General features: G+C 38.5%; 1 protein-coding gene across 3 annotated transcripts in view; it reads left to right on the forward strand.

Annotated features, from left to right (window-relative positions):
- The window catches only part of MCCC2 (methylcrotonyl-CoA carboxylase subunit 2), a 40,567-nt gene that overhangs the window by 2,461 nt on the left and 11,266 nt on the right, over nt 1–26,840 (forward strand). For all 3 annotated transcript variants that reach the window (XM_068422524.1, XM_068422526.1, XM_068422525.1), the window contains exons 2-12: nt 2,170–2,236; nt 7,102–7,186; nt 7,437–7,538; nt 8,116–8,243; nt 10,837–10,949; nt 15,062–15,175; nt 22,238–22,302; nt 23,198–23,297; nt 24,228–24,323; nt 25,596–25,668; nt 25,863–25,939. In XM_068422524.1, the coding sequence (XP_068278625.1) occupies nt 2,170–2,236; nt 7,102–7,186; nt 7,437–7,538; nt 8,116–8,243; nt 10,837–10,949; nt 15,062–15,175; nt 22,238–22,302; nt 23,198–23,297; nt 24,228–24,323; nt 25,596–25,668; nt 25,863–25,939 (1,020 nt within the window). The remainder of the gene's footprint in view (nt 1–2,169; nt 2,237–7,101; nt 7,187–7,436; nt 7,539–8,115; nt 8,244–10,836; nt 10,950–15,061; nt 15,176–22,237; nt 22,303–23,197; nt 23,298–24,227; nt 24,324–25,595; nt 25,669–25,862; nt 25,940–26,840) is intronic.

Here is a 26,840-nt window from a genome sequence, read left to right on the forward strand (position 1 = left end):
TTGAATACAACATTTTTTATAGATGATCTAAAAAGTCTTTTCACAATTTTTCATGCAGAGTAGCTAAAGTAGCTACAGTGAGTTATTAATTCAGGAGCTAATAAACAAGCCAATGATTGTGATTGCTGTGCCCCTTTTAATTTCCTCTGCCATTTTTTGCTGTGTTAAAGGTGAGTTTTTAAGCTCAGTAATGAGTGCAAAAGGTGAGTGTACTTAGAGAAAACAGGCTGACTTAACAAGGGGTAACAGGAAGAATGCTTTATATGTAATGCTGTGAAATGAGCCAGCTGGACAAGCTGAACACTCAACAAAACTGGATGTTGTGACAACTGCAGATTTTTAAAAGTATGGAATGAAAATGGCTGTTTTACAGATTTTTCACGGGGGAAAAAAGTTAACTTTTAAACAGAGTCTTTTGGAAAGGATTAAAAGCAGGTTTTGTTTTCTTCAGTGCTGCATGTAGTTGTGTGGCTGCAGTTACTGTCCATAGTCTGTCCTAGGAGCGATGGAGACAAATTAACAAGAGGTGGCTTGTTTTGTTCTTGTTTATTGGGATTCTGTGACTGTAGTAAAACTGCCAGTAGGTCATTGCAGCATGATTTCACAGGCTAGGAAGAAGAAAAACAGTTGTAGAGGTAGGTGTTGTAGCTGTGCTGTGGGTGGGGCAGGGAGAGGGAGGATTAAAGTATGAAAAGAACTATTTCTGAAAACTGGAAGGGGAATAATGTGGTGGACATACTCATACAGCCTTACCAGGGAGGGAGGAGGTGCAGAAGTCTGGTGACCTCCTGTGTCCTCAGTAGGTGTGGGATGGTACCACACATGAGGGAGGTTTCGTTAACCGAGGCTGGTGTCCTGAGATAGGTGTTGGCTAGCGATTGGGTGGTGCAAAATTCGTACAGGTGCAGGCTGTGAGCCGTATCACAGATGGCACTTCGTTAGAACGTGGGGAATCCTTCCCAAGAGCCAGCAGAGGCACAGGAGTTGGACTTAGTGTTTCAGTATGTCACGTTAGTCTTGCTGGACAACCTCTAAATGCCGATCTTATGTGTTAACTGTGTATGCAAGCTGATAAAATTGCTAAGACCTGTTTTCACCTGATAGGTTTTTATCTTTCAGTAAAGTATTTTTAATCTATTTGTAGCAATTACAAAGCAGGGGACGTGTGTTCTTTTGAAAGTCTTGCCATGCAGCTGAAACAGTTTGAGTGTGAGGTGCCTGCGTATGTGTTTTTATTTTCTGCCTGCTTTGCGTGTTGGTGCCTTTCAGTGACTGAGACAGGGCTGAGCAAACTTAACTGCAACACTTGTTGCTTCTAGGGGAAACTTTAATTTTGAGTGTTTTTTCTGTCAAAGTGGACTCTTTAATATTTTCTAAACGAGAATTAGACAAGACAGTATGATTTTTTTATGCAGCAGTTATGTTTCTTTATTGCAGTTACACTTTTCGAAGAGGTAACACAGATTGTAATCTGTCTGAAAAAAAAACAAATTAAGTTTGACTAATACCTTTTAATTCCTAAGAAATGGTAAAAAACTGCTGTAACGAGCACACAGAGTTTTCAATAATTCTTATAGAAATGGTGAGCTCAGTACTGGATCACTTATATTCAAAACTAAGAGTCTTTGTTTTTCTAAGAGGGATATGGGCAAGAAGATCAGATTTTTTGTTTTTTAAAAGCTTTATTTTATCTTTACCTTCTGCCTGAACAAGAAGAATGTAAAGAGTGTTTACCAAATTCTGTTGGTCTGTCATTCATCTTTTGGTACAAGAGACATAGCAGCACTTAATTTGAATCCTTGTGATGTTTTCTACAAAATTAAATCAAAAAATCAAACAAACCTGTAACAAAAAATTAACCAAACCTGAAAAATAGCACTTCAGCTCTGTAATGACTGGTGCTATTTTTGTTCATTAAATGTGAACTAGTCTTTTACAATCCTAATGCACTCGAGAATTTTTGTGAAGCAGGTTTATTAAATGTTTTGGGATGCTTGAGGAAAGCCAACACACAGGTAGAAACATTATTTTAAAGACAATCCAGAGCCAGTATTTAATAAGGTAAAATGAAATTTGCAAGATAAATCTTGTACTTTCTTTGTTTGTTTATTAAAAAATAATACTCTCACTCTTGCTTAAACTTAAAATGCTGTTTTGTTCCCTACTTAGGAAAACTATGAACGAATGAAAGCACTGGTAACCGAACTCCAAAAGCAAGCAGAAAAAATCAGATTAGGTAAGTATGGTAGTCTAGGTTTTAGAACGCTTCTTTAATTTGTTCCAAAAACTGGTTTTGTTCTTTGGGTTTTTTCCCCCCTTATGGCTGTACATTCATTAATCATTTCGTTTAGAGATTATATATTTGCTGGATTATAGTAGTCATACTGAAATTTTAGCTCATCTGTTGGAAGTCTGGATTGAACATCCTCTGTCAGTTGAAAATCTTAAAAGGTTTACATCCAAGCTAACTTGGTTCAAAATGTAGGGTTTGGTTTTTTAAGTAATTCAGGCTAGCGAAGAAAAATGTCCATGCCATTAGCACTTCTTTGTTTACCACAGTATCTAGTGTGTTAACACATTTTTTTGTTTGCCAGTTGAATATCAGAGCAATATGCTAATGCAAGCAAATCCAGAAATTACTGGAAGCAGGCAAAAATGAAAGCAAGGCTGATTTAGTCAAACAAAAGATTAATTTCATTGCTAGAGAGGCAAAAAGTAAGCAAGTAGATAGTGAAAACTGGATATTTAGTCAGTTAATTTTTAATTAGTTAAGATCTTAGTACTATCAATGGAATGCGTGTTTCTAATATAAATATTTTTTAAATAGATAGGATTATTAATAAAAGGCCTTTACTGATACGCTTTCCACTTCACCTGCTTCATTGCTTCATCTACTGCTGCCTGCTTTTGTAACAAATTGGTTTGACTGTCCTTCTGTTCGAGTTGCATGTTAGTCTCTTCATGTGCAAAGAGGATTTTCAAAGACCCTGGCTGTAGTTGTGCTGGCAAACAAAAGCAAGTCTGTAATAGTTTAAAAGATTGAAATCTGTGTTTCATCTTCTTGACTTGTAAGACTACCTGAATTAATTACAGTTGACTATAATTAACGAGGACGATAAGATGAAACTGGTTTATAAATGCTTAACTGTGCTGCCAGAGATTGAGCATGCAGCTTTAATTCTCCGCTTGTTGTATCCATCATGATACTATTTGTCTCTTCATGTACAGTTTCTTCTATAAAGCAATTTCTTCTACAGCTTTGGAATGGAGCACAGTTATTTTGTGCTTAGTGTGGCAGGGGGGTTGGAACTAGATGATCTTTAAGGTCCCTTCCAACTGAAACCATTCTGTGATTCTATGATTTTCTGAGGTGATGCTGAAACCCGTGGACTACCTCTGTCTTTTATGGGTGTAGAGACTGTTCAGCAATTCCCTATGTGGCTCATGAACTAATGATCATGGCCTTCTTCACTGCTGCCTGTTTTCCTGTTCTTGCCCATTACATGGTAACAGGACAAGAACATGGCCCTCATCTGGGCCAAGAACATGGCCAGGTCGTGTAGGGAGAAGATTAGAAGGGCCAAAGCTCAATTAGAGCTCGATTTGGCTGCTACAGTCAAAGACAACAAAAAAAGCTTTTACAAATACATCAACAGCAAAAGGAGGGTCAAGGAGAGCCTCCACCACTTGCTGAATGAGGAGGGTAGTGTAGTGTCAGGGGATGAGGAAAAGGCAGAGGTGCTCAATGCCTTTGTCACGGTTAGTGACCTGCTGTGCCAGTTGGACACCCACAAGGCTATGGGCCCGGATGGGATTCACCCCAGAGTAATGAAGGAACTGGCAAATGAACTTGACAAACCACTCTCGATTATCTACCGGCAGTCCTGGTTAACTGGAGAAGTTCCAGCTGACTGGAAATTAGCAAATGTAACGCCCATCTACAAGAAGGGCCCGAAGGACGATCCAGGGAACTATAGGCCTGTCAGCCTGACCTTGGTGCCAGGCAAGGTGATGGAACAGATCATCCTGAGTGCCATTACACAGCACATGCAGGACAATCGGGGCATCGGGGCCAGTCAACATGGATTCATGAAAGGCAGGTCCTGGTCGACCAACCTGGTCTCCTTCTATGACCAAGTGACCCACTTAGTAGATGAGGGCAGGGCTGTGGATGTAGTCTATCTAGACTTCAGTGAGGCATTTGACACTGTCTCCCACAGCATCCTCCTAGACAAACTGGCTGCCCGGGGCTTGGATGGGTGGACTCTTTGATGGGTTAAAAACTGGCTGGATGGCCGAGCCCAGAGAGTGGTGGCAAATGGGGCAAAGTCCAACTGGCGGCCGGTCACTAGCAGTGTTCCTCAGGGCTCAGTTCTGGGGCTGGTGCTGTTCAATATCTTTATAGATGATCTAGACGTAGGGATTGAGTGCACCCTCAGCAAATTTGCAGATGACACCAAGCTGGGTGGGAGTGTCGATCTGCTGGAGGGTAGGAAGGCCCTACAGAGGGATCTGGACAGGTTAGATAGATGGGCCGAGACCAACGGCATGAGGTTCAACAAGAACAAGTGCCGGGTCTTACACTTTGGCCACAACAACCCCATGCAGCTCTACAGGCTGGGGGAAGAGTGGTTAGAAAGCGGCCCGGCAGAAAGAGACCTGGGGGTGCTGATCGACAGCCGGCTAAACATGAGCCAGCAGTGTGCCCAGGTGGCCAAGAAGGCCAAGGGCATCCTGGCCTCTATTAGGAATAGTGTAGCCAGCTGGTTTAGGGAAGTGATCGTCCCTCTGTACTCGGCACTGGTGAGGCCGCATCTGGGCCCCGCACTTCAAGAAAGATGTTGAGGTGTTGGAGCGAGTCCAGAGGAGGGCGACCAAGCTGGTGAAGGGTCTGGAGGGTCTGACCTACGAGGAACGGCTGAGGGAGCTGGGGTTGTTTAGCCTGGAGAAGAGGAGGCTCAGAGGTGACCTTATTGCAGTCTACAACTCCCTGAAGGGAGGTTGTAGTGAAGTGGGAGTCGGCCTCTTCTCCTGGGCAGCTAGCGATAGGACAAGAGGACACAGCCTCAAGCTTCGCCAGGAGAGGTTCAGGTTGGACATTAGGAAGAATTTCTTTTCAGAAAGGGTTATTAGCCATTGGAATGGGCTGCCCAGGGAGGTGGTGGAGTCACCATCTCTGGATGTGTTTAAGAGAAGACTGGACATGGCACTTAGTGCCATGGTCTAGTTGACATGGTGGTGTCAGGGCAATGGTTGGACTCGATGATCCCTGAGGTCTCTTCCAACCTGACTGATTCTGTGATTCTGTGATCTTTTCTTCATCTCAGGGAGCTCTACCAAGATGTTAATACACCGTTTTGAGTGACATCAGTTGCAATTGCTTTGCCTGTCATTTAAGTATACGAGAAGAATTAGGTACTTATGTTGAATACTTTTGAAGGATAAGTGCAACATCTTTTTCTTTGTAAGAGCTGTCTTTCAGAGGATGAGCTTTTGCTTGACGTCTTTGTAATGCATGCTTCATTCTTTATCTGTTATTCAGTGAGTAGGGCTTTTGTGAACCCTTATCCCATTCTACTGAGTAGTCCTCAAAAGGAAGTCCTGTGCAAAAGGAAGATGATCCCTGCCCCAAAGAATTTACAGGCTATGATAATTTACAACAGATGGATTTCTGATGACAAGCACAAGAAGCAACTGAGATACTTTTAGTCTCCGTGACTGGCAGCAATCATAGCACATCTGCAGTCACAGTGAAGTTTTTGTAGACATTACTGTAAAGGAGAAATTAAAGAAGTGATTCCAACCCAAACCATTCTATGATTCTATGAAATTAAATGCCTTGAAGTTTGTTTCATTGTCAGGGATGCTGCTTCTCACAGTCTGCACAATGGAGGGTAGCATAAGGTAGAGCAAACATCTTGATCTTGGAAGAGAAAAGTTCACTAGAATGGCTACAGGGCCCAGAGGGCAAGCATTTACGGTTAGAGTGTGAGGAGGGGGAGTGCACAGAGATGACAAAAGTCACAGGATGGAAAATTGTTTTTGCAGCGTCACTCTGGGTGTAAATGAGAAAGGCAAGATGGAGGTCAGAGAAAATGTTGTAGTTATCATGATGTGGGATGTTGAGAACTTGGATGAGAGTGTTAGCTCTGTGGGTGGATATGAGAGATTGTATCTTAAGAAACTTGTACAGAAGGAATTTTCAAACTTTAGACTTAGGCTGGATATACAGACCTAATGAACAGACTGACTCAAAAATAAATTGTGGGCTTTCTGGCATACCTAACAGGTAGGAGGTTAAGTGCATAGCAATCAAGGAAGGAGGTAAGAGAAAGGGCTTGAAAGGTAGGCTTAAAAGCTCTGTTTCAGTGATGCTTAGGTGACAAAGAAATCTTGAAGTCTCAGGAGAAATGTTAGCGAAATAGCACCTTTTTTATTTTAGACAGGGGAGACAATTTTAGAGTGATGAGGTGGATCAGTGATCTGTCTACGTAGGCAATGTTTGTGTAAGCTGTTGTTTATAGAGAGGCTGAGGTGTGTCAACAAATCTTAAGTATTGAGTGACATAAAGCTCTAGAGAGCAAGATATGATTTAGGATGACTTCGAGTAAAGGGTTGAAATGAAGCAAAGATAAACTTGATATTAAATGCTGTGTGTCTGAACTGTGCTTACAGTTTCAGAGTGATCTAAGGAAATGAAGCCAGATTGTGTTGGGTCTTTCAAGATTGGATTCAGCATAGGTATTTTGAACCAGTTTTGGGGAATAGTGTTTTTTGTAGTTCTTACTGCTGTGCTTTTTTCTGCTGTTCATTGCCAAGCAGTGGGGGGAAGTTTCAGACAACTGTGTTGATTAAAGTATTTACCTCAAGACTAACTATAAAAAATGAGGGGGAGAATGGAATGGATTCCGAAAAGCAAGCATTTTTATCAATACTTTAAATCTGCTTGAAGTGAAAACCATTATTTATTAAATTCATTATTAAGGTCCATGCTTTAAAAACTGGGAACTCCTCAGTGCTTCCATTCTAAGTTTTAATATAAGTGGTGATTTATCTGTCTATGTCCGTAGGAAATCTTAACAATTTACTGTTGTATCACAGGAGGTGGAGAAAAAGCTCGTAAACTTCACACATCAAGAGGAAAGCTGTTACCTAGAGAGAGAATTGACAGGCTTATTGATCCTGGGTAGGTACTTCCTTTTTTTAAAAACACTTCAGGTTCTCTTTTGCGAGTAAGTACTGCGACACACTTGTTTTCTCTTTAGTTTCCACAACTGCTGGCAAATGACACAGTTGCAATTTTACAGAAGTGTTCTTTGAAATACTCATCTCTTTAAAAAAAATCTCATTTTTAAAAATTTAAACTTTTAAGTGAGATTCAGTGGCAAATATGGCCAGTTCTTTCTTAAATTTGCGTTATGTTTGTCATTTTTCAGGTCTCCGTTCTTGGAGTTCTCCCAGTTTGCAGGTTACCAGTTGTATGGTAATGAAGATGTACCAGCAGGAGGTATTATCACAGGCATTGGACGAGTATCTGGGTGAGAGATACCAGTGATCTGCATTATTGATGATATGAAAAGGAAGGGTATAATTTTGTTTAGTTTCCAGTATTAAGCTATTAGCATTTTTAGCATTTTGTTTCTGACACCCAAAACATCAACAAAGTTGGTATCTTAGTTTGTTCAGTCTTAGCTAAAAGGGAGTGATTTTATATTTTTTTTTAGTTCGTGTGTCCCCTGTTAAAGCAGAACACACATAGAGTTTCTCATGTCCGGTGAAAGAGAGAGATTAGTGCATCAGTAAGGCAATTTTCAAAAAATAGGGCGGTGTTCTAGGCTAAGAATTAGTTTTGCTCACTAGAAGTACCTCCAAGACTATTGTTGAAGTTGAATATGATGTTATACGGCATTATTTTAGGGAGTTAAGGGATTGTGAAACAGGACATCATAGCTCAGAGACTGCTTTTACAATGTGTGTTTGAGGGAATGCAGATGAGGAGGGCTCTTTTTGAGCATCAAGGCTTTGAGGATCCTTGACATATTGCAGTTCTTAACCAACAAACGTACTTATTCAGTAGAGATATGTTTCTCTCTCATAAACTTGTTTTATTTTTAGGGTGGAATGCCTGATTGTTGCTAATGATGCAACTGTCAAAGGTGGAACCTACTATCCCATCACTGTTAAGAAACATCTACGTGCTCAAGAAATTGCAATGCAAAATCATCTCCCTTGCCTGTATTTGGGTAAGTCCCATGGCGGAAATAACAAATGCCCTTTGTTAAGGACAGCTCAGGATCTCTAGATAAGACACTACTTCTTTAAATAAATGTTGGTGAGACTGATGTGTCCCCAGGTTTGACTAACCAGGTATGTATTTTAGACACACATATTGAAATGTATTTTCATCAGTACTGTTACCTCTACAGATTGGTGTCAGATCTTAACCGGAGGGTACCCATAGCTTCTCCGCACTATCTTCTGCACTGCTGTAGGGCTGGGTTCATAAGATACAGATATAACTGTGCCACTGTATCACTTCTTTCTTATTCCTTTCCCTTCTGTCATGCTTGAGCAATCCATCCTATAGTCTCATCCAGTCTTAATTCAAATTATAGTTTAAAAAAAAAAATTACTTTGCCTTTTCTTGGAGTGTGTAGCTGTGTGAGAGAACATACCAAAGAAAAAAAGTCTCAGTGCCAAAAGTGTCAATAATAGTTTCGATCAACATATTTTTACAATTTGGGATGACTTTTATGGAAGCAGAAATTTCGTTGTATATTATTTTACATTTTGAGTTTAGTCTATGAAATCAGTATTTAGCCAAACCTTCACGTAAGTTTTACTTATGTGTACTTTTATTAAAGATTAAGATCAGAGTACCAAATGTCTTTAGTATATTACAGGTAGTATTTTCTTAGCCTGGTTTTGTACAAATACAAGAGCTTCTGCCAATGTGTGTCTTTCAGTCTTAATTCCTAATTTGATTTATTCAGAACCCTTCCTAATTTAATTTATTCAGAGCCCATTAGCCAATTTCAGACAAATGTGACAGATAGATTTAAGAGACTGTGTATTCATGTGGATTTTGGGTAAGTCAGCATCAAAGGAGAAAGACCCTTCTACTGTCTCCATTTAAAAAATAGGGTGGGTTAGTCCTTGTCTGTTCTGCTTGGCTTAGCAGCTTACATAGCAGCTGAGAGGCATTGATTGGCTTGCCAGTTGGGATGCTTGTGCTAGTTAAATAGTCAACATAAATGTAGGTCCTGGCTGGCAGAAGTCTCTGTAATTTCTTACCTCGATGGTAGACCAAACGTGCAAAGAATACTGAAGAAGGATTAAGAGAAATATGAACTTGAAAGTATTGGTGGGGTGGGTACAGGGACAGTGTGAGTGGGGACTTTGTGGGATTGTCATACTGCAGTGGAAAGAGTCTTGGAGGCAAGGGGAGGGCTAAATTTTATCTTAGTCATAAGAAAACAGTAGAAATTTAATTTTGCTGTTTGCAAAACAACTATATGATTTTTTTGTCTGAATTACCAGCAGAGTCTATCTGTTCGGACAACTCTTATTTTTTTAGTGAGTTATCAGCACTTGTGTGTGATTCTACTGTTTTAAGATCTTACGGAATGAGGAACTGTGGGACATAGATATGCCTTTGAAACAAAAGTTTAATTTTTTTATTCTGCCTTTGAGGTGTATAGTCCCTGTATATATACTGCTCATCACTCAAACCTGGTCAATTATTTTACCTTTGCAATTTGTGTACCTGAGCTTGTTTCAGTTCATTTCAGTTGTGGGAGTGCTTTGTAGGCAGTCAGCACTTTGCTGACCGTGTCATTTTTAAGCCATTTCAACCACCTTTTCCGTCAGTGGTAGCCACCTAGGTGTTAATTCTGTGATGTGATCAGCTGGTGCCATTTGTCACTGAGTCAGTCACTGGTGTGGGCGTTTTCTTTTGTGTTCAGGGATGGCCCATTTCACAACACTGGTATGTTGACCAGTTTGGAGTTTGTCTAGCTGCCAGAGTTGATGCTGATTTGGGAGAGCAGTTCTGCAAGGGCGGCAGAAAGAATCAAAACCCTGCTTCATGGTAAAGCTGCATGTAGGGCATTACTGGCTGCAGTCATGCAACATGAGAATGTGCATAAGGACTGTTGCTCATAGGTAAAGATTAATTACCAGGAGCCACGGTTCTCAGAGGTGCTTGGCTTCCCTATGCATTTCCTTCTAGTCTTCTGTCCTCCTTTGGAGTCTTATGACACGATGTGTTTTCGGTATTTGGGAGTGGAGAGGTAGCTACAGTTGGAGACGTGTAAGCTGGAGGGCATATCATGAGGCAAGGACACATAATAAATGAAGGTTCCTAAAGATAGTGTAAGGTCTTCGTTGTGTCTGTATAGTCAGGGTAGGAAAGTACACATGCTATACCTCTTGAACTCAGTGGTGGTTAATCTCGCCCTTTTCTGGAACTTGTGACAGAATTGCAATAGAATAATTGAGTTAAAATTGTACATTGAAAGTGTTCTTAGTTTAAATGTTTTGCAGTAAGATGAGTTTAGGAGTTTGTATAGGGAGGTACGATTGCATCTCTTAAGCACATCAGAGTTTATTTTCCATTAGAACGATTGGGATGGATGTTATTTTGGGGAGGGGGGTGCTGTTACTATTTTTCTTTTTTCCAAGAAGAATATCCTAATATACCTATATTCATGGAAATACATATAATGTTAGTGATAGTAATTGCTGTATATTTTAAGTAAAGTGCAGATACTTTACCAATGACTTAAGTATGTGACACTGTTCAAAGACATATTAATGTATTTTTATTCACTCTAGTTGATTCAGGAGGAGCAAATTTACCTCGGCAAGCAGAAGTATTTCCAGATCGAGATCATTTTGGCCGTATTTTCTATAATCAAGCAGTCATGTCCTCACAAGGAATTCCACAGGTAATTTGCTTTTACTTAAGAATGAAATGTACTAATTAGTTTTTATGCTTGCTGCTTTTATGTGGTTGCAAGGCTTGCACCCATGCTTTGTTTTTGACAGCACTGTGTTGTGCTGACCTCATGGCCTGGTCTGGGGATTGGAGGCACTGTAAACACAGTAACTGTCCACAAAAAGTCATTATAGTTTTAAAGAAGCTGTCTGCTTTTTTGGCCTTAGTGTTAATGACATGACCTGTCTGCTTCTATCTTGGAGTGGGAGAAGAAAGGGCTTGGCAACAAGGTATGTAGGGCCATGTGAGGAAGCACTAGGAAATCTCTTGGAACAGTTGATTATTCTGCATTCACACTGTAAAGGTGAGGATCCCTTTGATGATGGCTAGTAAATGAGACATACTTTCTACGAACAGAGGTATGCATATATTTATATGTCCATTTTATACACTGATGGGCTGTTTGATAAAACTGCCCTAACAATGAGGTTATTTTCTAATGTATTAATGATGCGTAGAATTACTGCTAGTCACAGTTCCTGGATTTAGAAGTGTTTTTGTGTCATGGGTATTTCAGGAGTGCATTTGGGTCAGCTTTTTGATGCAGGTGGAGTGCTAGGGGAGGTGCACTTCTGGATCTATTACTTGTGAAGAATGTAGAACTGTTTGAGGATGTGATTGCTGATGGCAGCCTTGGCTGCAGTGAAAGCGGAGGGCAGAGTATAAGGTCCCAATGGAGGTGAGGAAGGCAGGCAGCAGGATAAAGACCCTGGACTTCAGGAGGGTAGTCTTGGGCTTGTTAAGGGAAGTGTCAGCAGGAACCTGTGACAGGCTGCAAGGGGGAGTGGAGTCGTCCGTGGTCTTTGAAGATAACCTCATCCAAATAAAGGAATGCTCCAGGAAAGCATACGACCAGGTTATTCCTACAGAGTTGCTGTCTAGTCAGTCAACTCCCAGCCTCTTCATATGGTTATATAGCCCTCTCATACGCCTGCCTCTTACTCCCCTTTGCAGGCCAAAGAATTCAAGCTTACTTAGCTGTTCTTCCTGTGGAAAGTGTTCCATACCTTTGATGGTCCAAGTTTATCTGCTCTAAACCTTTTCCCAGGTCCCATTATATCTTTTTTTGAGATGAAGGAGCCGGACTGCACTACTCAATGTGTCAACTAATGATGACTATAAAATAGCATAATAATATATACTGTTCTTTTTTTCTATTCCTTTGCCAGCACTTCCTAACAGCTTTCATTTTTTTCAACTGCTAAGCAGTGAGCTGGTGTTTTCACTGAATTATCTTAATTTCAAGAGCCTTCTCCTAGGTGTACTTGTTAGTTCAATACCTATCACTTTATATTGGCTGGATGAAAGAAGATGAAGGAAATTTTTCAGGATATTCCACCGTAGAAGAAAAATTGTTTTAGAACATTAGGCTTCGAAATAGGTGTTGGAATGTCAAACAGAGTAAATGATTATCTAACTTGCTGTTTCATCTGAGTACTGTCATGGAAGTGTTTCACCACCGTATTGTTTTGACATACTTAACTGTTGAACTCATCATTAATGTAAAGTGGAAACAGGACTTTTATTTTCTTCATTCTTACCAACATCTGTCATTGAGAGGCATGGTTGGACTGGAGCCATTTTCATTTATTCTCTGTGAGAAGCTGTGCTTGTTTGAATCTCCTAGTCCAAAAGGAGGAGGTAGAAGCTAATACTTCCTTTCAGTGTGAAGCAGATGCACTGGTCAAGGATACAGTTTCCGTCTGACTCCTCCTTCCATGGCAGACACTGGCTTTGCTTGATTTCTGAGGAAACTACATTTGTTACCTTGGTACCTTTTTGGCACATTTTGAAAGCAAGTCAGACTTCCAATCTTCAACCATGCTTTCCTCTACCAAAGAATCCTGAAATCCATTGCCTCCAGAGAAGTCCAAGGCTTAAGATTTCAATGATACACTAAATCTCTTTCATAATATAACTTCTGCAGTTCTTTTCCTTGCAACAATAAAAGTGGAGCAATTGCAGTGATTAGCTAGGTCTCCACAGAAAAGCACTGTTTAGTTAGAAGAAAAATATTTAGGAAAAAAAACAGTTTACAGGCTGGCCATCCTGCGGAGTCACTGATAGGTCTAGGTTGTACTTCAGATTTATACATGTGAATAAAATTGGTCCCAGCATTTTTGTGGAACAGCAGGTGTCAAAGGAAACAGTCACAGGGCTGTTTTGCTGAATTATCTTTTTAGGAGAAGTTTTGATAAACCTTGTTTTTCCTAGAGATTCCAATCATTGATACAGGAGGAGTGATTTTTATACGTTATGTCGAAAATAAATATGTAAACCCAGTTTGCAAGGCTGAAATTACTGACGTTAGGCAGGACCTTTCTAGAAATGCCTGGCTCTAAAGTCATGGTGGTGTTTTCCTGGATATCTTGAAACAACTTTAACCTGTTTGTAAAGTTCCATATAAAGTTGAATTTGTTTTTATTTCCATTACCGTATAGAGTTGCATTAAGAGTAGCATTGTATCCCTGTACAATAAAAACCCAGCGCAGGAAAGATTTGCCTTTTAATAAAACACATTTCAGTTTCGTATGACACTGATGAAAGTTTAATTTTATTGATATGACACTGATGAAAGTTTAACTTCCTTAAAATATTTATAGAAGACTGGGGAAAATGATTTACTGAAGTGCTTTCTGCTATTGATTCTGTGCTAACAGACTATGGTAGCTAGAATCATCTTCCCTGTCTGAGAGGATGTTTCATTAGGAAATGGTGTTAGGAAACTGTGTTCCCTCTGTTTTCCATTCTGGTTAATCCTTCTGACATGAGAGTCTGGATGTTGTTAAGTTTCCTACCTGCTGTTCTTCGTTGTGGCCTGCCTGAAGGCCTGTTTCATCAGTTCGTCAGCCCTTTTCAGTTTTGCCCTTAAAGTGCTTGCTTTTTTTTTTTCCCCTCCAGTTGCCTATGATGCTTTTAATTTCCCTCTCCATTTTTACCTGTGACTAATTTATTATACTCCTACTGCAGCTTTCAGTTGCATTGATGTCTATATGACTGTGAGTCAGAAAGCTGTAATTAGCTTCTCATTAGCCACTTGCTAAGCTCTCTCACACTCACATGCTGCACGGACACAATGGGGAGCTCATCAGTGGGTATGAAATACTGTATGTGATTTCAGAACTGTTGATTTTTATTGCGCTCTTAAGTAATTTCCTATGCAGTAATTCAAAGAATGAAGTCAGGAAGTAGCCCATTAGTTAGGAATTTGAGCTTGTGCTATTTGACAAGTAAATTTTATTTTTTCTGATATATACCTATTCCAGTTTATGATTGGAAAAAGTAACACCTGAGATAAAAATTAAATGCAGGCACATTTTTTGTCATGAGCATGGTAAAACTAAGCGTAGGAAAAAAACACAGATCCTGGGGAAAAAATTAAATTAACTTTTTCCCAGGTTTCTCCCATTTCTAGGGGCTTATGTTATCTTTGTATTTACCTGGAGGTATTTCCTTAAATGCACAACAGAAGTACTGCAGATTAATCATGTGACTCTGAATATAGTTTAAGATACTGAAAACCATTTGTTGAAAGAGCTGTTTGATTTGATGATAGCAGGTTGGCATAGTTCATCTACTCCTGCTTTAGATTAGGTAATGTGATTTGAAACTTTTATTTCTGTGTGCTATTTTCTTTTAAGAGGAAACATTAAAGTATCATTTAACAGGAACACTACTTGATGTCGCTTTAGTAGTATTTCCAAACAAAGTTAACACAAAATAACATTATGTTTTAATTTTTTTTGTGGCTGTGAAGTGTTAGATTAGACAGTGACTTTCTTATTGTCTGCCTTTTCCATATAAGTATTCCATTTCTACTGCTTTACAAACTGTTTTGAAAGGGTCCTTGGAGGAGCCTCTCTGAAGAAGTGAACTGAGAAACTTCACTTAGCGAGAAAAGCTAAAACATAAATAAAGAGTTTGCTCTGTCACGCAAAAATAATCTTGCGGTGCTGTCCCAGAATGTGTATTAAAATTGGTACAATATATAATAGTAGCATATGCTATTTTTAAGGGTTGGGCAATTTATTAACTTGTGTTTGTTTTTTTTTTTCCCAATAGATAGCAGTAGTAATGGGATCCTGTACAGCGGGAGGAGCATATGTACCTGCGATGGCTGATGAAAGTATTATTGTTGGCAAACAGGGAACAATATTCTTGGGAGGGCCACCACTGGTAAGGGCACAGAAGTTTCTAGTAACATAACCCCCAAAAAACTTGTGCTAATGACAATTGTACAGCTTAAACTATTGAGACCTTTCTTGGTGAGGTATTTCCAGATATTCTGTAGATTAGTTTGCATTTTTAAGTATATCTGGATGTTTATATCCTAAATGAATTTTTTTCTATCTGTTAGAGGTGTATATGTAAATCAGACTTTAAGGTGTTTTTATAGTACTGCTTTTAGATTGCCGTACACGTTTTAAATGATAAAAATGCTTTCTGTATTCAATTACGTAGTCTCTAGGTTTGACTTGAAATAAAAAAAAAAAAATTACAAGCATGTATATTATATCTCAGAGTCAAGATCAGAGAACTTCAGAAGCAGGACTGATCTGGTATATTTTATGTCAGTTTACAGACAAAGGAGATGCACTTATGACAGAATTTGTCATTGTTCCCTTACTTTCTTAGTAAGGAAATTATTTCTAAGGAAACTGACCAGAAGAACTCAGGTGAATTAAAAATTGCTTTATTGTGGAACTCATGGTGGAATTTGTGACTGTGCAAAATATTGCAGCATAAGACAGCTTTAAAATTACTGTAGCTTGGCTCCAGCAGGAAAGGGAGTGCTTGAGTGGAGTTTATTTTTTTAAAAACAGCTGTATGTTCTAGTGTAAGCTCAGTTTTATACCGATACAAATAATAACCTTTGCTAACAAAGATTATTTTACTCAACATAGTCTCTATGAGAAGAAAGGAATTTCTAGTACTAAATGTTATGTTAGTACTAGAGCTAACAGGTAAGGCAGCACCCAGCACAACTATTCTAATCTCAGTGAAGTCTGACTGGATGTCCTGGTTTTGCAGGGATAGAATTTATAGAATCAGTTTTCTGTTACACTTTGTTTCAGTTTGTGGCCAGCTGTGGTATGGTGATCAAGGCCATTAGCAGGGAAAGCCAGGGCAGCTGACCCCGTCTGGCCCACAGGTGTATGCTGTAACATTAATGTTAGGTTCACTATAAATGGGGAAGCTTGCTGGGGAGGGGGGCTCTTTTGCTCTGCTCTCTTTTCCCTCTTTCTATTTCTCCTCTCTTCTCAACATTTGTGATCCTTGGAGGGACTTGCCACCACTCTCTGGACTTTGTGTCTTTTGTATTAGTATTGATATTGGGTTTGTTTTATTAAATCTGTTTAAATTTCAGCCCATGAGTCTCCCTCCTTTTCCCAATTCCCTTTCTCAGCTGGGAAGGGGTCTTGGGTGATAGAACAACTGGTTATTGTTTAGCCCTGGGTGTGGGCGAAATGGAGACACTGGATAAACTTGCTTTTTTGAAATAGTCAAAATACTTGTCTCCTTGAACAAACTGGTCTGAGGCAGCACATTGGCTCTGTTTTGGTTATAGTCTTTTGGGAACTTTTAGGCATGCGTCCTGTGACAAAGCCAAGTGCAAGTCAAATGTCTCTCAGAGTCCTTCCAACGTGAGCAGGCCTAAATGGAGAAACCACTTTGTAACAGCATTGTTAATGAAGATACTGCTCCACTCAATTCCGGTAGTAACGGAGGAGGGGGAGTCTGCTGGAAGTCACTTCTTTCCACCGCTTAAGATACTGGGAAAATGTAGCAGGTCCCATAAACTATGGGAAGACAACCACTGACAGAGTTTTTGTTGACCAGTTCCTAAGACATGATTGTGTTAATTTCCTTAAAAGCATGAAGAACTTACCTGTGATGTCATTTAGTGTTTACTTGTATAGCACTGCTGTCATTTCCACAGTATGCTTTTGCATTTCATTCTTTGGTTTACTTTAGGGTGTTTTTTTGCCCACTGTGTCATCTTGATGCTGAAAGTGGATTTAGCATTTTGTACCCTTTTTTTTCTTCCAAAGTTCAACATATAGATGGATTTTAACTGCTTGTGCAGCTTGGAAAGAAAAAAAGTCTTATCATTTATGCTGGTAAATGCTAATTACTGTTCCAGAACTTCTTAAATAAATTCAAATGTAACTGGCATATCAAAAGCAGTGGGGTCACATACACATCTGTAAGTAGAAGGATACTGTGTTGTCTACCAGAATAAAACAACGTATTTAGCTTGAAGTATTGTATTATTTCAGTGGAGGCTTTCCAAGTTGACAAGAAGAACAAAGTAATCAGCAAAAGCAGGTGAAATACATTAATAGCAACTATGTCATTTAATGCTAATTCATTTACTGCTTATTTGAATTTAGAATTCTAGAATTTCTTTGTCTGTTGGAATTTTTTAGGCAGTAGTTATTTCAAATGTCTTGCCTAGGTCTGTGTTTCTTTTTATCTTGTATGTCTCTTTCAGCTTGTTGTTTATAGGTGAACAAAGACAAATCCTCCCTCAAAATTAAGCAATTTTCTGTAAATTTATCACTGTGATTTTGATATTAGGAGTTTCTTGGTGAAAAGTGGCATAAATGTGAATGAAGATATTAGTTGAGAATAATATTAGTTGAGTGAGTAACATTGGGTGATTCATGCATTTTTCTCTTGAGTTAAGGAAATTAGTATGATGAGGGAAATGAACTTTTACATCCGACTGTTATTAGCTTGGTTAGTGCATTACAAATAACTACCCTGGCTGCAGGAACACCTGAGCTGTCTAAGTACAAACCCTTTCTAGGTCCAGCACAGTTCATTAGCGTGGAGACAGTGGCATATAAAGTGGCAGTACTGCCTCTGGGGCTTGCTTATATTCAGAGTAATTTGTTGCAGAAGCTTGCCTAGCGAATCTGAAAAGACCAGAGCAAACTCAGCTCTTCTGACATGGTATTTCCATTGGTAAAAGTGCTGGGGAGTGCTGTGTACCTTGAGTGATTCTGACTGGAGCTATGCTAGAGCTGGACAGGTTCATCAGACCCTGGGAGACCCCTTAGGTGCACTAATGTGTCCTGGAGAGCTTACTCAAAGCCAGTTTCTTTCAAGTTCCAGCATTAAGCAGGTACAAAATAAGACAGCCAATACCCAGTACTACCCAGGAAGCTGCCTAGGAACCTGGAAAAAAGGGAACCAGACTCTCTTGTTCTAAGAGGATGGTAATAGTTTAGCATCACAGGGGAATTTAGATCATACATGTGTATCACTGAGATGTAGTGCAGGAGACTTTTGCCAGCATAGGCAGCTGAAAAAGGGTGGCCTGAGTCAGGTCTCTAAGGGAAGACTTGGCTAGGCAAGTCGGTGACTGCAGGATGTTGTGAAGTTAGAAAGGATGAAAACTTTTCACCGCTTACGGAGGAAGATTTCACAACTGTCCTCCAATTTAATTTGTTCCTTAGCAACCTGCAGATGTAATGATCCTTATCTTTGTGCGTATAGATCAAACTTTAATATCACTACCTGTCAGCTTTTCTGTTTGGTAGAGCTTTTCATATACTCACTGAAAATATTTTGCCTGCCTTTCTCTAAGCATCAAAATTACTTCAGACTCCCATAGAAACTTCCATTCCATGTTGTAGCAGATATTGTAGCCATTATTGTGTATGCTGTGTTCCCCAAAATCTTTCCTATATGAAGAAAATTGGATTGGATTTTATTGCTCACCTGTCTAAAACAAAACATCCTAAGGATGCAAAAGAAAATCCCTGATGTTAGTTATAATTAGTCTTGGGATGTGTACGGCACAAAAAAGTGAATTGCAGGTACAGTCCAGAGTCTATGAAGAGCAAGTTTCCTCGGCCTTCTTTTGAGAAAGATGAGGAGTAATGACATCATGAACAGATAGATCTCAATAGTAAGAGGAGAAGTGTCAGAGTCGTAGTAATATCTAGGGCCAGTCTTCTGCACTCCCCCAAGCTGAGGAATCTATAGCCCCACCCTTGGCAATACTGCTTAGTAGATCAGGATGGCGTGTTGACCTGTTGGCTTCTCCGTCCCATTCCAGAAACTTCTCCAGGGAAAATCTGCTACTTTCTGTGCTCAGTGGTGAAGTTAGGTAAAAAGGGATAAGTTTGTCAGATTTGTGTGTATTTATGCACTGGGGACTCCACACGTCAGCCTGATCTACTGTGGGAAATGCACATTTTATCTAAAGTTTGTGTTCATTTCTCCTGATGATTGTTAGCTGAAGTAGCTCGAACAGGGTTTTCTTTGCAAATCCCCGCAAATCTTGTCAAGGATCTATTTGGGGTTTCTTAGAATTTAGTGAACTTTAAGAAAGTTAGTGCTATTTAAACTATGGTTTGTAGAATGCTCTATTTCACTGCAGTACCTAGGAAGGTGATGGAGCAAATAATCCTGGAAGCTTTTTCCAAAAACGCTATGGACAAGAAGGTAACTGCAAGTAGTCAGCATGGATTTACAATGGGGAAATCAGGCCTGACCAAGCTCATAGCCCTCTATGCTGAGATGACTGGCTCAGTGGAAGCAGAGAGGGCGGCGGATATTGTTTATGTTGATTTTGACAAGGCTTTTGACACTGTCTTCCATAACACTGACAACAAACTGATGAAGAATGGACTGAGTAAATGATCAGTGAGGTGGTCTCAGAACTGGCTGAACTGCTGGGCTCAGCTGGAGGTCAGTGACTAGTGATGTACCCTGGAGGTCAGTACTGGGACCAATAAGATGTTTAACATCTTCATTGATGACCTGGACAATGGTCCAAAGTTCACCATCAGCAAATTTGCAGATGATAAAAACCTGTGATGAGTGGTAAATAAAGCAGATGATCGTGCTCCCTTTCAGAGGGACCTCAACAGGCTGGAGAAGGGGGCTGAATGGAACTTTGGAAGTTAAACACAGCAGGCAAATGCTGCTTGGAAGGAATAATCCTGGGCACCAGAACAGGCTGGGGACCAACGAGTTGGGAAGATGCTTGGCAGAAAAGGCACTGTAGGTTGCAGTGGACACCAAGTTGAACATGAGCCAGCAATGTGCCCTTGCAGCAAAGGCAGTCAGCAACATCATGGGCATGCTTTAGGGAGTGCATTTCCAGCAAGTCAAGGATGGTGATCTTTCCCATCTACTCAGCCCTCTTAAGACTCATTTGGGTTGCTAGGTCCAGCTCTGGGCTTTACAGACCAAGAAAGACATGGGTGTACTCGAGTGAGTCAGTGAAGGTCCATGAAGATGATGAAGGGACTGGAGCATCTGTGATATGAGGAGAGGCTGAGAGAGATGAGACTTCTCAGCCTGCTGATGAGATGTCTCAGGGGAAGTCTGTCCATGTGTATGAATATGTTGCAGGGGGGAGTAGAGATAGTACAGCCAGACTCACCATTGGTTCCCAGTGACAGATCAGGAGGCTACAGGGCACAAACTGAAATACAGGAAATTCTATTTAGATGTAGGAAAACACTTTTACCGCAAGAGTGGTCTTGCTTAACCAAGTTGTCCAGAGCGCTTGTGGAGTCTCTGTCCTTGGACATATTCAAAACTCAGCTGTACGCGGTCATGAGCAACCGTGTCTGGTTGACCCTGCTTTGAGCAGGGCAGTTAAACTAGACAATCTCCCAGGGTGACTGACAGACTCCACAACTCCAGTTCTGTGATTTGGAGAAGGAAAACTTCACTTCTGTGGAAGAGGAAAAAATACATTTTTGTAAAGGTGATTCAACTGAGTGTCTAGATTTCTGCGCTAATAGAAATCAGTGCTCTGTTCAGATTTGTTCAAAGTTCTGCAGTAGTCACAGAATCACAATATGTTCTGACTGCATACTGTGTTACATGCATGAAGAGAGATGTGTAGAATTATTTCATAGACTCATAGAATAGAATCATAGAATCATTTAGGTTGGAAAAGACCCTTAAGACCAAGCCCAACCGTTAACCTAACACTGCCAAGTCCACCACTAAACCATGTCCCTAAGCACCACATCTACTCATCTTTTAAATACCGCCAGGGATGGTGACTCAAGCCCTTCCCTGGGCAGCCTGTTCCAATGCTTGACAACCCTTTCAGTGAAGACTTTTTTCCTAATTTCTCTTAAAAGTATGTTCTCCTATTTGTTGTTTAATGAAGACTCGAGTTAATTATGTCTCTGACAGAAACTTTTCATAAGTTAGTGTCAGAATGACACACCTTCATATTACATGGGTAGCAATTCAAATTTAAGAGCAAAAATCCTACTAGTGAGGAAATATATACTTAATTTTACAAACTTGACAGTTTGGAAGAGTGTGTGTGTGTGTATGTATATATTTATGTATTTAGTGTGCTTTGGTTTTAGGCACGAAACTTGGACTGAAATCTGTTCTGGAAGTGGTGATAGTTTTCCCTTCCCATGTCTCTTATGCTACCTCTCTACTCTCCATGCATGATGAATAATGGTTTCACCAGCTTGCAAGGAATCCTTTTCAAAGCAGTTACAGTAGAGTGGAAATGCATCAAGAAGGTTTTTTTTACCATGCAGTAATGATACTGTTTTTTTCTAAGAAGTTCACTCACTCTCGAATTATCCTGTCAGTTCTAAGATTTGACAGATCTAGGATTTAGCTTGCACATTCCCAGTATTTTTATGGAGACATCATACTTGATCTAAACAATTTTATGCCATTAATATGCTTTTTTAAAAATTGTTGTGTGTTTAATGGAAAATAAAAACTGCAAATGATTGTTTTATGTTTAATATTTTAAAAAGTTAAATTTGACAGAAGAAGAGTTTGTGAAAAAAAGCAAAGTCAAAGAATGCTAAGCTTCAACTGAGGTATCGTTTGTTTGAAACAGTGCAGGAAAGCATCACGTTTGAAATTGCTTGCTAAGTGCTAAACCATTTTTTGTGAAAATGCATGTTCATAAATATAAAGGGTGTGTAAGTATACTCACACTAATAATGGACACAGCAATAAATACAACAATAAGTGGAGAATCTTTCTCAATAAAAACTACACATTAATGTTAGAATAAGGATCCAAAATCAGAGAAATCGAGTAATTTTGACAAGATTCTGTGTTGTCACTTTTTAAATGCTCTGAGGGAGAGTAACTGAGGAAATATTATTAATTAAGAAGCATTTTGCAAAGATCTCTTATTGCTAAAACTAAGCCAGTATAAACATGAATGCAAGACAAGTGTTAACTCTGAAGCTTGTTTTCCTTTTCTTGTGGTAGGTTAAAGCAGCAACAGGTGAAGAGGTATCAGCAGAGGATCTTGGAGGGGCAGATCTTCACTGCAGGTTTAAAGAAATATTTTCCCAGACTTAACTTCTTCCATCCTTTAGACTTTAGTAGAGTGTATTTTATTTTATGTTATTAATTTGTATTTATATATTTTTAAAACTGTATTTAGATTTTGAAAATTAAGATTTTCTGTATCCTTATCTGGTGCTGATGAATCATTTTATTGTTAGAGTAGCATAATTACCTTATGTTACTCTAGTTATGATCTTCTTTCCTTCATTTACTACTTTAAAATACGTGTCTAATGTACTGCAGTATCACGCATAATATGGACTTTTCTATACTATTTAATACAGAGTGTTAATAGAATAATACACATGGAGAAAGGTAATATATTTTGCAGATTGTGTCTTTCTTACTGTCACTTAGAGCTTACTACAAACTACACATGGCTTGTGTTTTTTGTAAGATAATACTTGTTATCAAAACAACTCTACACACTTTCTTGTTCTAAAATGAAAACAGTAAAGTTAGGTACTATTGTACAATAAAAGCTTCATTTTTACTTCAATTTACTGAAGTGAATAGAGTTATTTTTAAGGGCAGTTCATAACATTTCTGTAAACATATGTTTTCTTTATAATTTCAAATGAATTTTAATTTCCATTTGAACAATGTTTGTCATCTTTTATATTGTCATTTAGATTTTTTACTTCCTAGAGTTGCTATTTTATGTCATGTCTGATGACTTGAATGTACTGTTTCAAATAAAAGTTTAGGCATGGGTTTTATTTTGAAAGTAATTTCATAACAAAACACGGAGAACTGTGTTGTAGTATCTATATTTTAAAGATAAATAGAAAACTTTTGAAGTCTTAAAAGCTTTTAAAACCTCAAATTTTCATTGTCAGGTTTTTTTTAAGTCTTCATATTGCTATTGTTTATATACAGAAAATCTGGTGTGACAGATCATTATGCTTTGGATGACAGTCATGCACTTCATCTAGCAAGGAAAGCTGTAAGAAGTTTAAATCTCCAAAAGAAAGTAGACGTAAGTGTATAGAATCTGGAAACACTGCATTGTTTATATTAGGAATGCTTTTCTTCACCTGATTTATACAACACGTTTTTTGTCTCTGACTTCAGACACTTTGAAAATGGAAGTTACGGTTCTTGTCCTTAAAGATTTCTCTGATGTTTCAGTTCTGCAATTACATTCCTGCTGCATTATTCCAAATAAAATCACTGGGTTTACACACAAGAACGAAGCAACTAGAACGGTGCTTCAGAATCACAGAATTGCACTTTAAGATTAACCCAGTCTTGTGAGGTGCTTAATTTAATTTTAAGCCCATATGATCATTCCCATGGACTTAAAATTAGATACCTACTAAAGCATCTTTTTGAATACACATTTTCTGTGATTATTAATGAAAGTTATAAAACTGAGGGGATAGACCTAAATCATGTCATTGTATTGTATTGATTTAAAAATTCCTTGTGGAAAACAGGATGGATAGCATATGGAGGAGGAATTGCCTTAACTTACTTGGCAGGAGGTGCAAGAGAGTGAATTGAAGAATAAAGCTCAGCAGCTGAAGGAAGGCAAGATGTTGTATTCAGTTGCGTGGCAAAAATCTTCATCAGTTTTTCAGAATATAACCTGCCTAATAGGGCACAAGCCGAAAGTAAGCAAATGGGAGGACATGCTTTATTTTTGGTAACGTGGAAGAAGTGGAGCACGTATGGAGATATATGCAGGAGTAGGTAACAGTAAGTGAGGAAGTGTTATCAACCTTCACTTTAAGAAACTTGATCTTTATGCAAAATTAGGACAAGCCAGTACAGGCATTTTGATGTGGCTGGTGAAGAGAAGACTGTGCTAAAGCAGTTGGCAAATTAATTGTTGTTTGGTTTTTTAAGTCGTGATGTGGACTAATAATTCCTTTGTTGTGTAAATTGTTTTGTTAAATTTCTACAGGTGACTACAGAACCATCAGAAGAGCCTTTATTTCCTGCTGATGAAATATATGGAATAGTTGGCGACCAGCTAAAAAGAAACTTTGATGTCAGAGAGGTAGGAATATAAATGCAAGATCCACATGCCCATACATGCATGCAGTCGGTTTTCTTGCTTTTTCTTGCAGGAAATCACTCTTTATATAATCATAGTTTGTCTACAGAAGTCTGTTTTGGGGTATACAGCAAATATTTAAATGTCATAAAATCTTTTAACTTTTTTTTATATTTTTGTCCAGTGGATCTATTGCAATGGCAATGACATACTGAAAATGTAGTGCTTTTTGTTTATACTTTTAAGAAGGATGAGCAAGGATGCGAGACTGCTAACGTTCTGAAGAAGCTGACAAAATAGGGAACTTTGCATTGGCAAAGCATTCTATAGACTTGCCAAGTGAGGTGATAGCCTTCTTTTTCTGTTAATCCTGTGAAAGTAAAGATCAAGTATTTTAAAATTTATGGAGTATAAGCACCCCAAACAATTCAGTGCTTTTCCAACCACATATGGAGACTGTTGTACTCTGCTGTAGGCCTAGTGTAATTATTTGCCTCAGTACCTTCATCAGAGACCACATCCTTTCTCATATTTTGCATAGATCCCATATTCAGAGCCTTTTTCACTATCAACCAAGTATTTATTTTAGGAGGAGTCTTAGGATGTACCTTTCTTAAAATACTTTGACAGAAATTACTAGGACTTGCTTTGCATTAAGGGAAAAAAGATGAAGGCTTTTATTGAGTCTCACTTACACTACACTCTCAAAAATTGTAATAGCTGGGATTTATGTTCTTTTAAAGTTGAAATAAATACCTTTTGGCAAATGTCATGCTAGCAATAGATCTATATTTGTATAAAATGGCTCCTTTGCATCTTGGAGAAAATTCAGACAGATCTTCATTATTTTTGTATGTCACAAACTTAAGCAAAGCTGAAAATAAACTTGTCTCTTAAGAAAGTGACTCGTGGCTGTATACGTTTTTCTCTTTATAAATCTGAGCCTATTGATTAATACAACCAGAGGTAGCAGGGTTTTTTTGAAATTTAAGTAGTCAGGAAAACTTTGTTCCTATATAATTTAAACTGTTCGATTAGAATATTCGTAATCTTGAAATTCCATTTTTTATAAACATGTAGATAAATCACACTGTAAAAAGGAAATGGGCTTTGCCTGCCATCCAGACTGTTTATATGGTGGGCTGCCTGATGTTCTTTATATGGAAAGCATTTGTTTTAAGTTATGTGTTAGCATAGCATGGTCTTTCTTTCTAAACAAATTAAAAACTATGAAGGATTAGGAATTTAATTTTATTTTTCTGTTTTTTTCTTAAGGTCATTGCTAGAATTGTAGATGGAAGTAAATTTGATGAATTCAAAGCCTTGTATGGGGATACTTTAATTACAGGTATTTAGAAATATAATTATTCTGTATATGTTCCCACTGGTTTTGTAGTTGAATTCATTCTGTTTGGCTCACCCATTGATTTTTTGATAACGTTTTTATTCAAAAGAATAGCAGTTTCCTTTACCAAGAGAAAGTGTTACCTTTATATACTATGTTAAAATAAATATATGCAAAAATTTACCTTTCTCCTTCAGGATTTGCAAGGATATTTGGTTATCCAGTAGGAATTATTGGAAACAATGGAGTTCTTTTCTCAGAGTCAGCAAAAAAGGTAAATAAATAGATTATTAGCTTCTTTGCCATTGAGAAACAAAACTTCTGGTGGACAACTTGCTCTTGAAATGAGGAACTTTTTTTTAATAATGAAAGTGGACTGGCTCCACATTTTTCATGTAAACATGAACTAGCTTAATAAGCTGTAAAAATAAATGACCATATTTTAGAAACAGTGTTCTGTAGATTTTTCTGATATGAAGTTGATAGGTCAATAAGAAAACATAGTTAGATAAACAGCATTTGAATTTGTGTGACTACAACACAGTTGAAGTAGTATGTCCTGAAACTTACAGCTATTACAGGAAAAGTCCATGCTGATTGCATAAAATACCCTATTAGTTGTAATTCCTAACCTCTAAACTGTGAAGTACTACAATAAATCATGCCATTATTTTTGTAATAACTGGAAAATTTCAAACCTGGATTCCAGTACTCAGTTCATTGGTTTACCAGATTTAATTATCATACTTTTCCTGCAGCAGCTCCTGGCTTAGCCTAATGGGTGAAAACATGTGCAGTCTCATAAATCTGTGAACTACAATACCTGTTTTGTGAATTAAAGGGCATCTTTGATGGAAAATGGTGATTGCATTACAGTTAACAGTGCTTTACAGATTGGGCTTCGGGGACTGGTGATGATAAAGAGTTTCTGGGTATGGCAGAGTGATTACTTTACTAGTTCTGTGTTGTTTGATTTAGTTCTTTATTTTTTTCCAGAAACTACTGTCAGTTGATTTTTTTTGTAACAGCAATTATATATGATAGTTTTGTTCTAGCAGGCTTCTCAAACTAATGGTGAGGAAATCAGTATTGAAAATCTATAGGAAAAAGGAAGCCTTGATGAGAGATTTGGAGAAAGGAAGTAATTTTACTTGATTTATTGCTGTAATAAAATA

Source organism: Nyctibius grandis, chromosome Z (genome assembly GCF_013368605.1).
Source record: "Nyctibius grandis isolate bNycGra1 chromosome Z, bNycGra1.pri, whole genome shotgun sequence".
NCBI classification, from domain to species: Eukaryota; Metazoa; Chordata; class Aves; order Nyctibiiformes; family Nyctibiidae; genus Nyctibius; species Nyctibius grandis.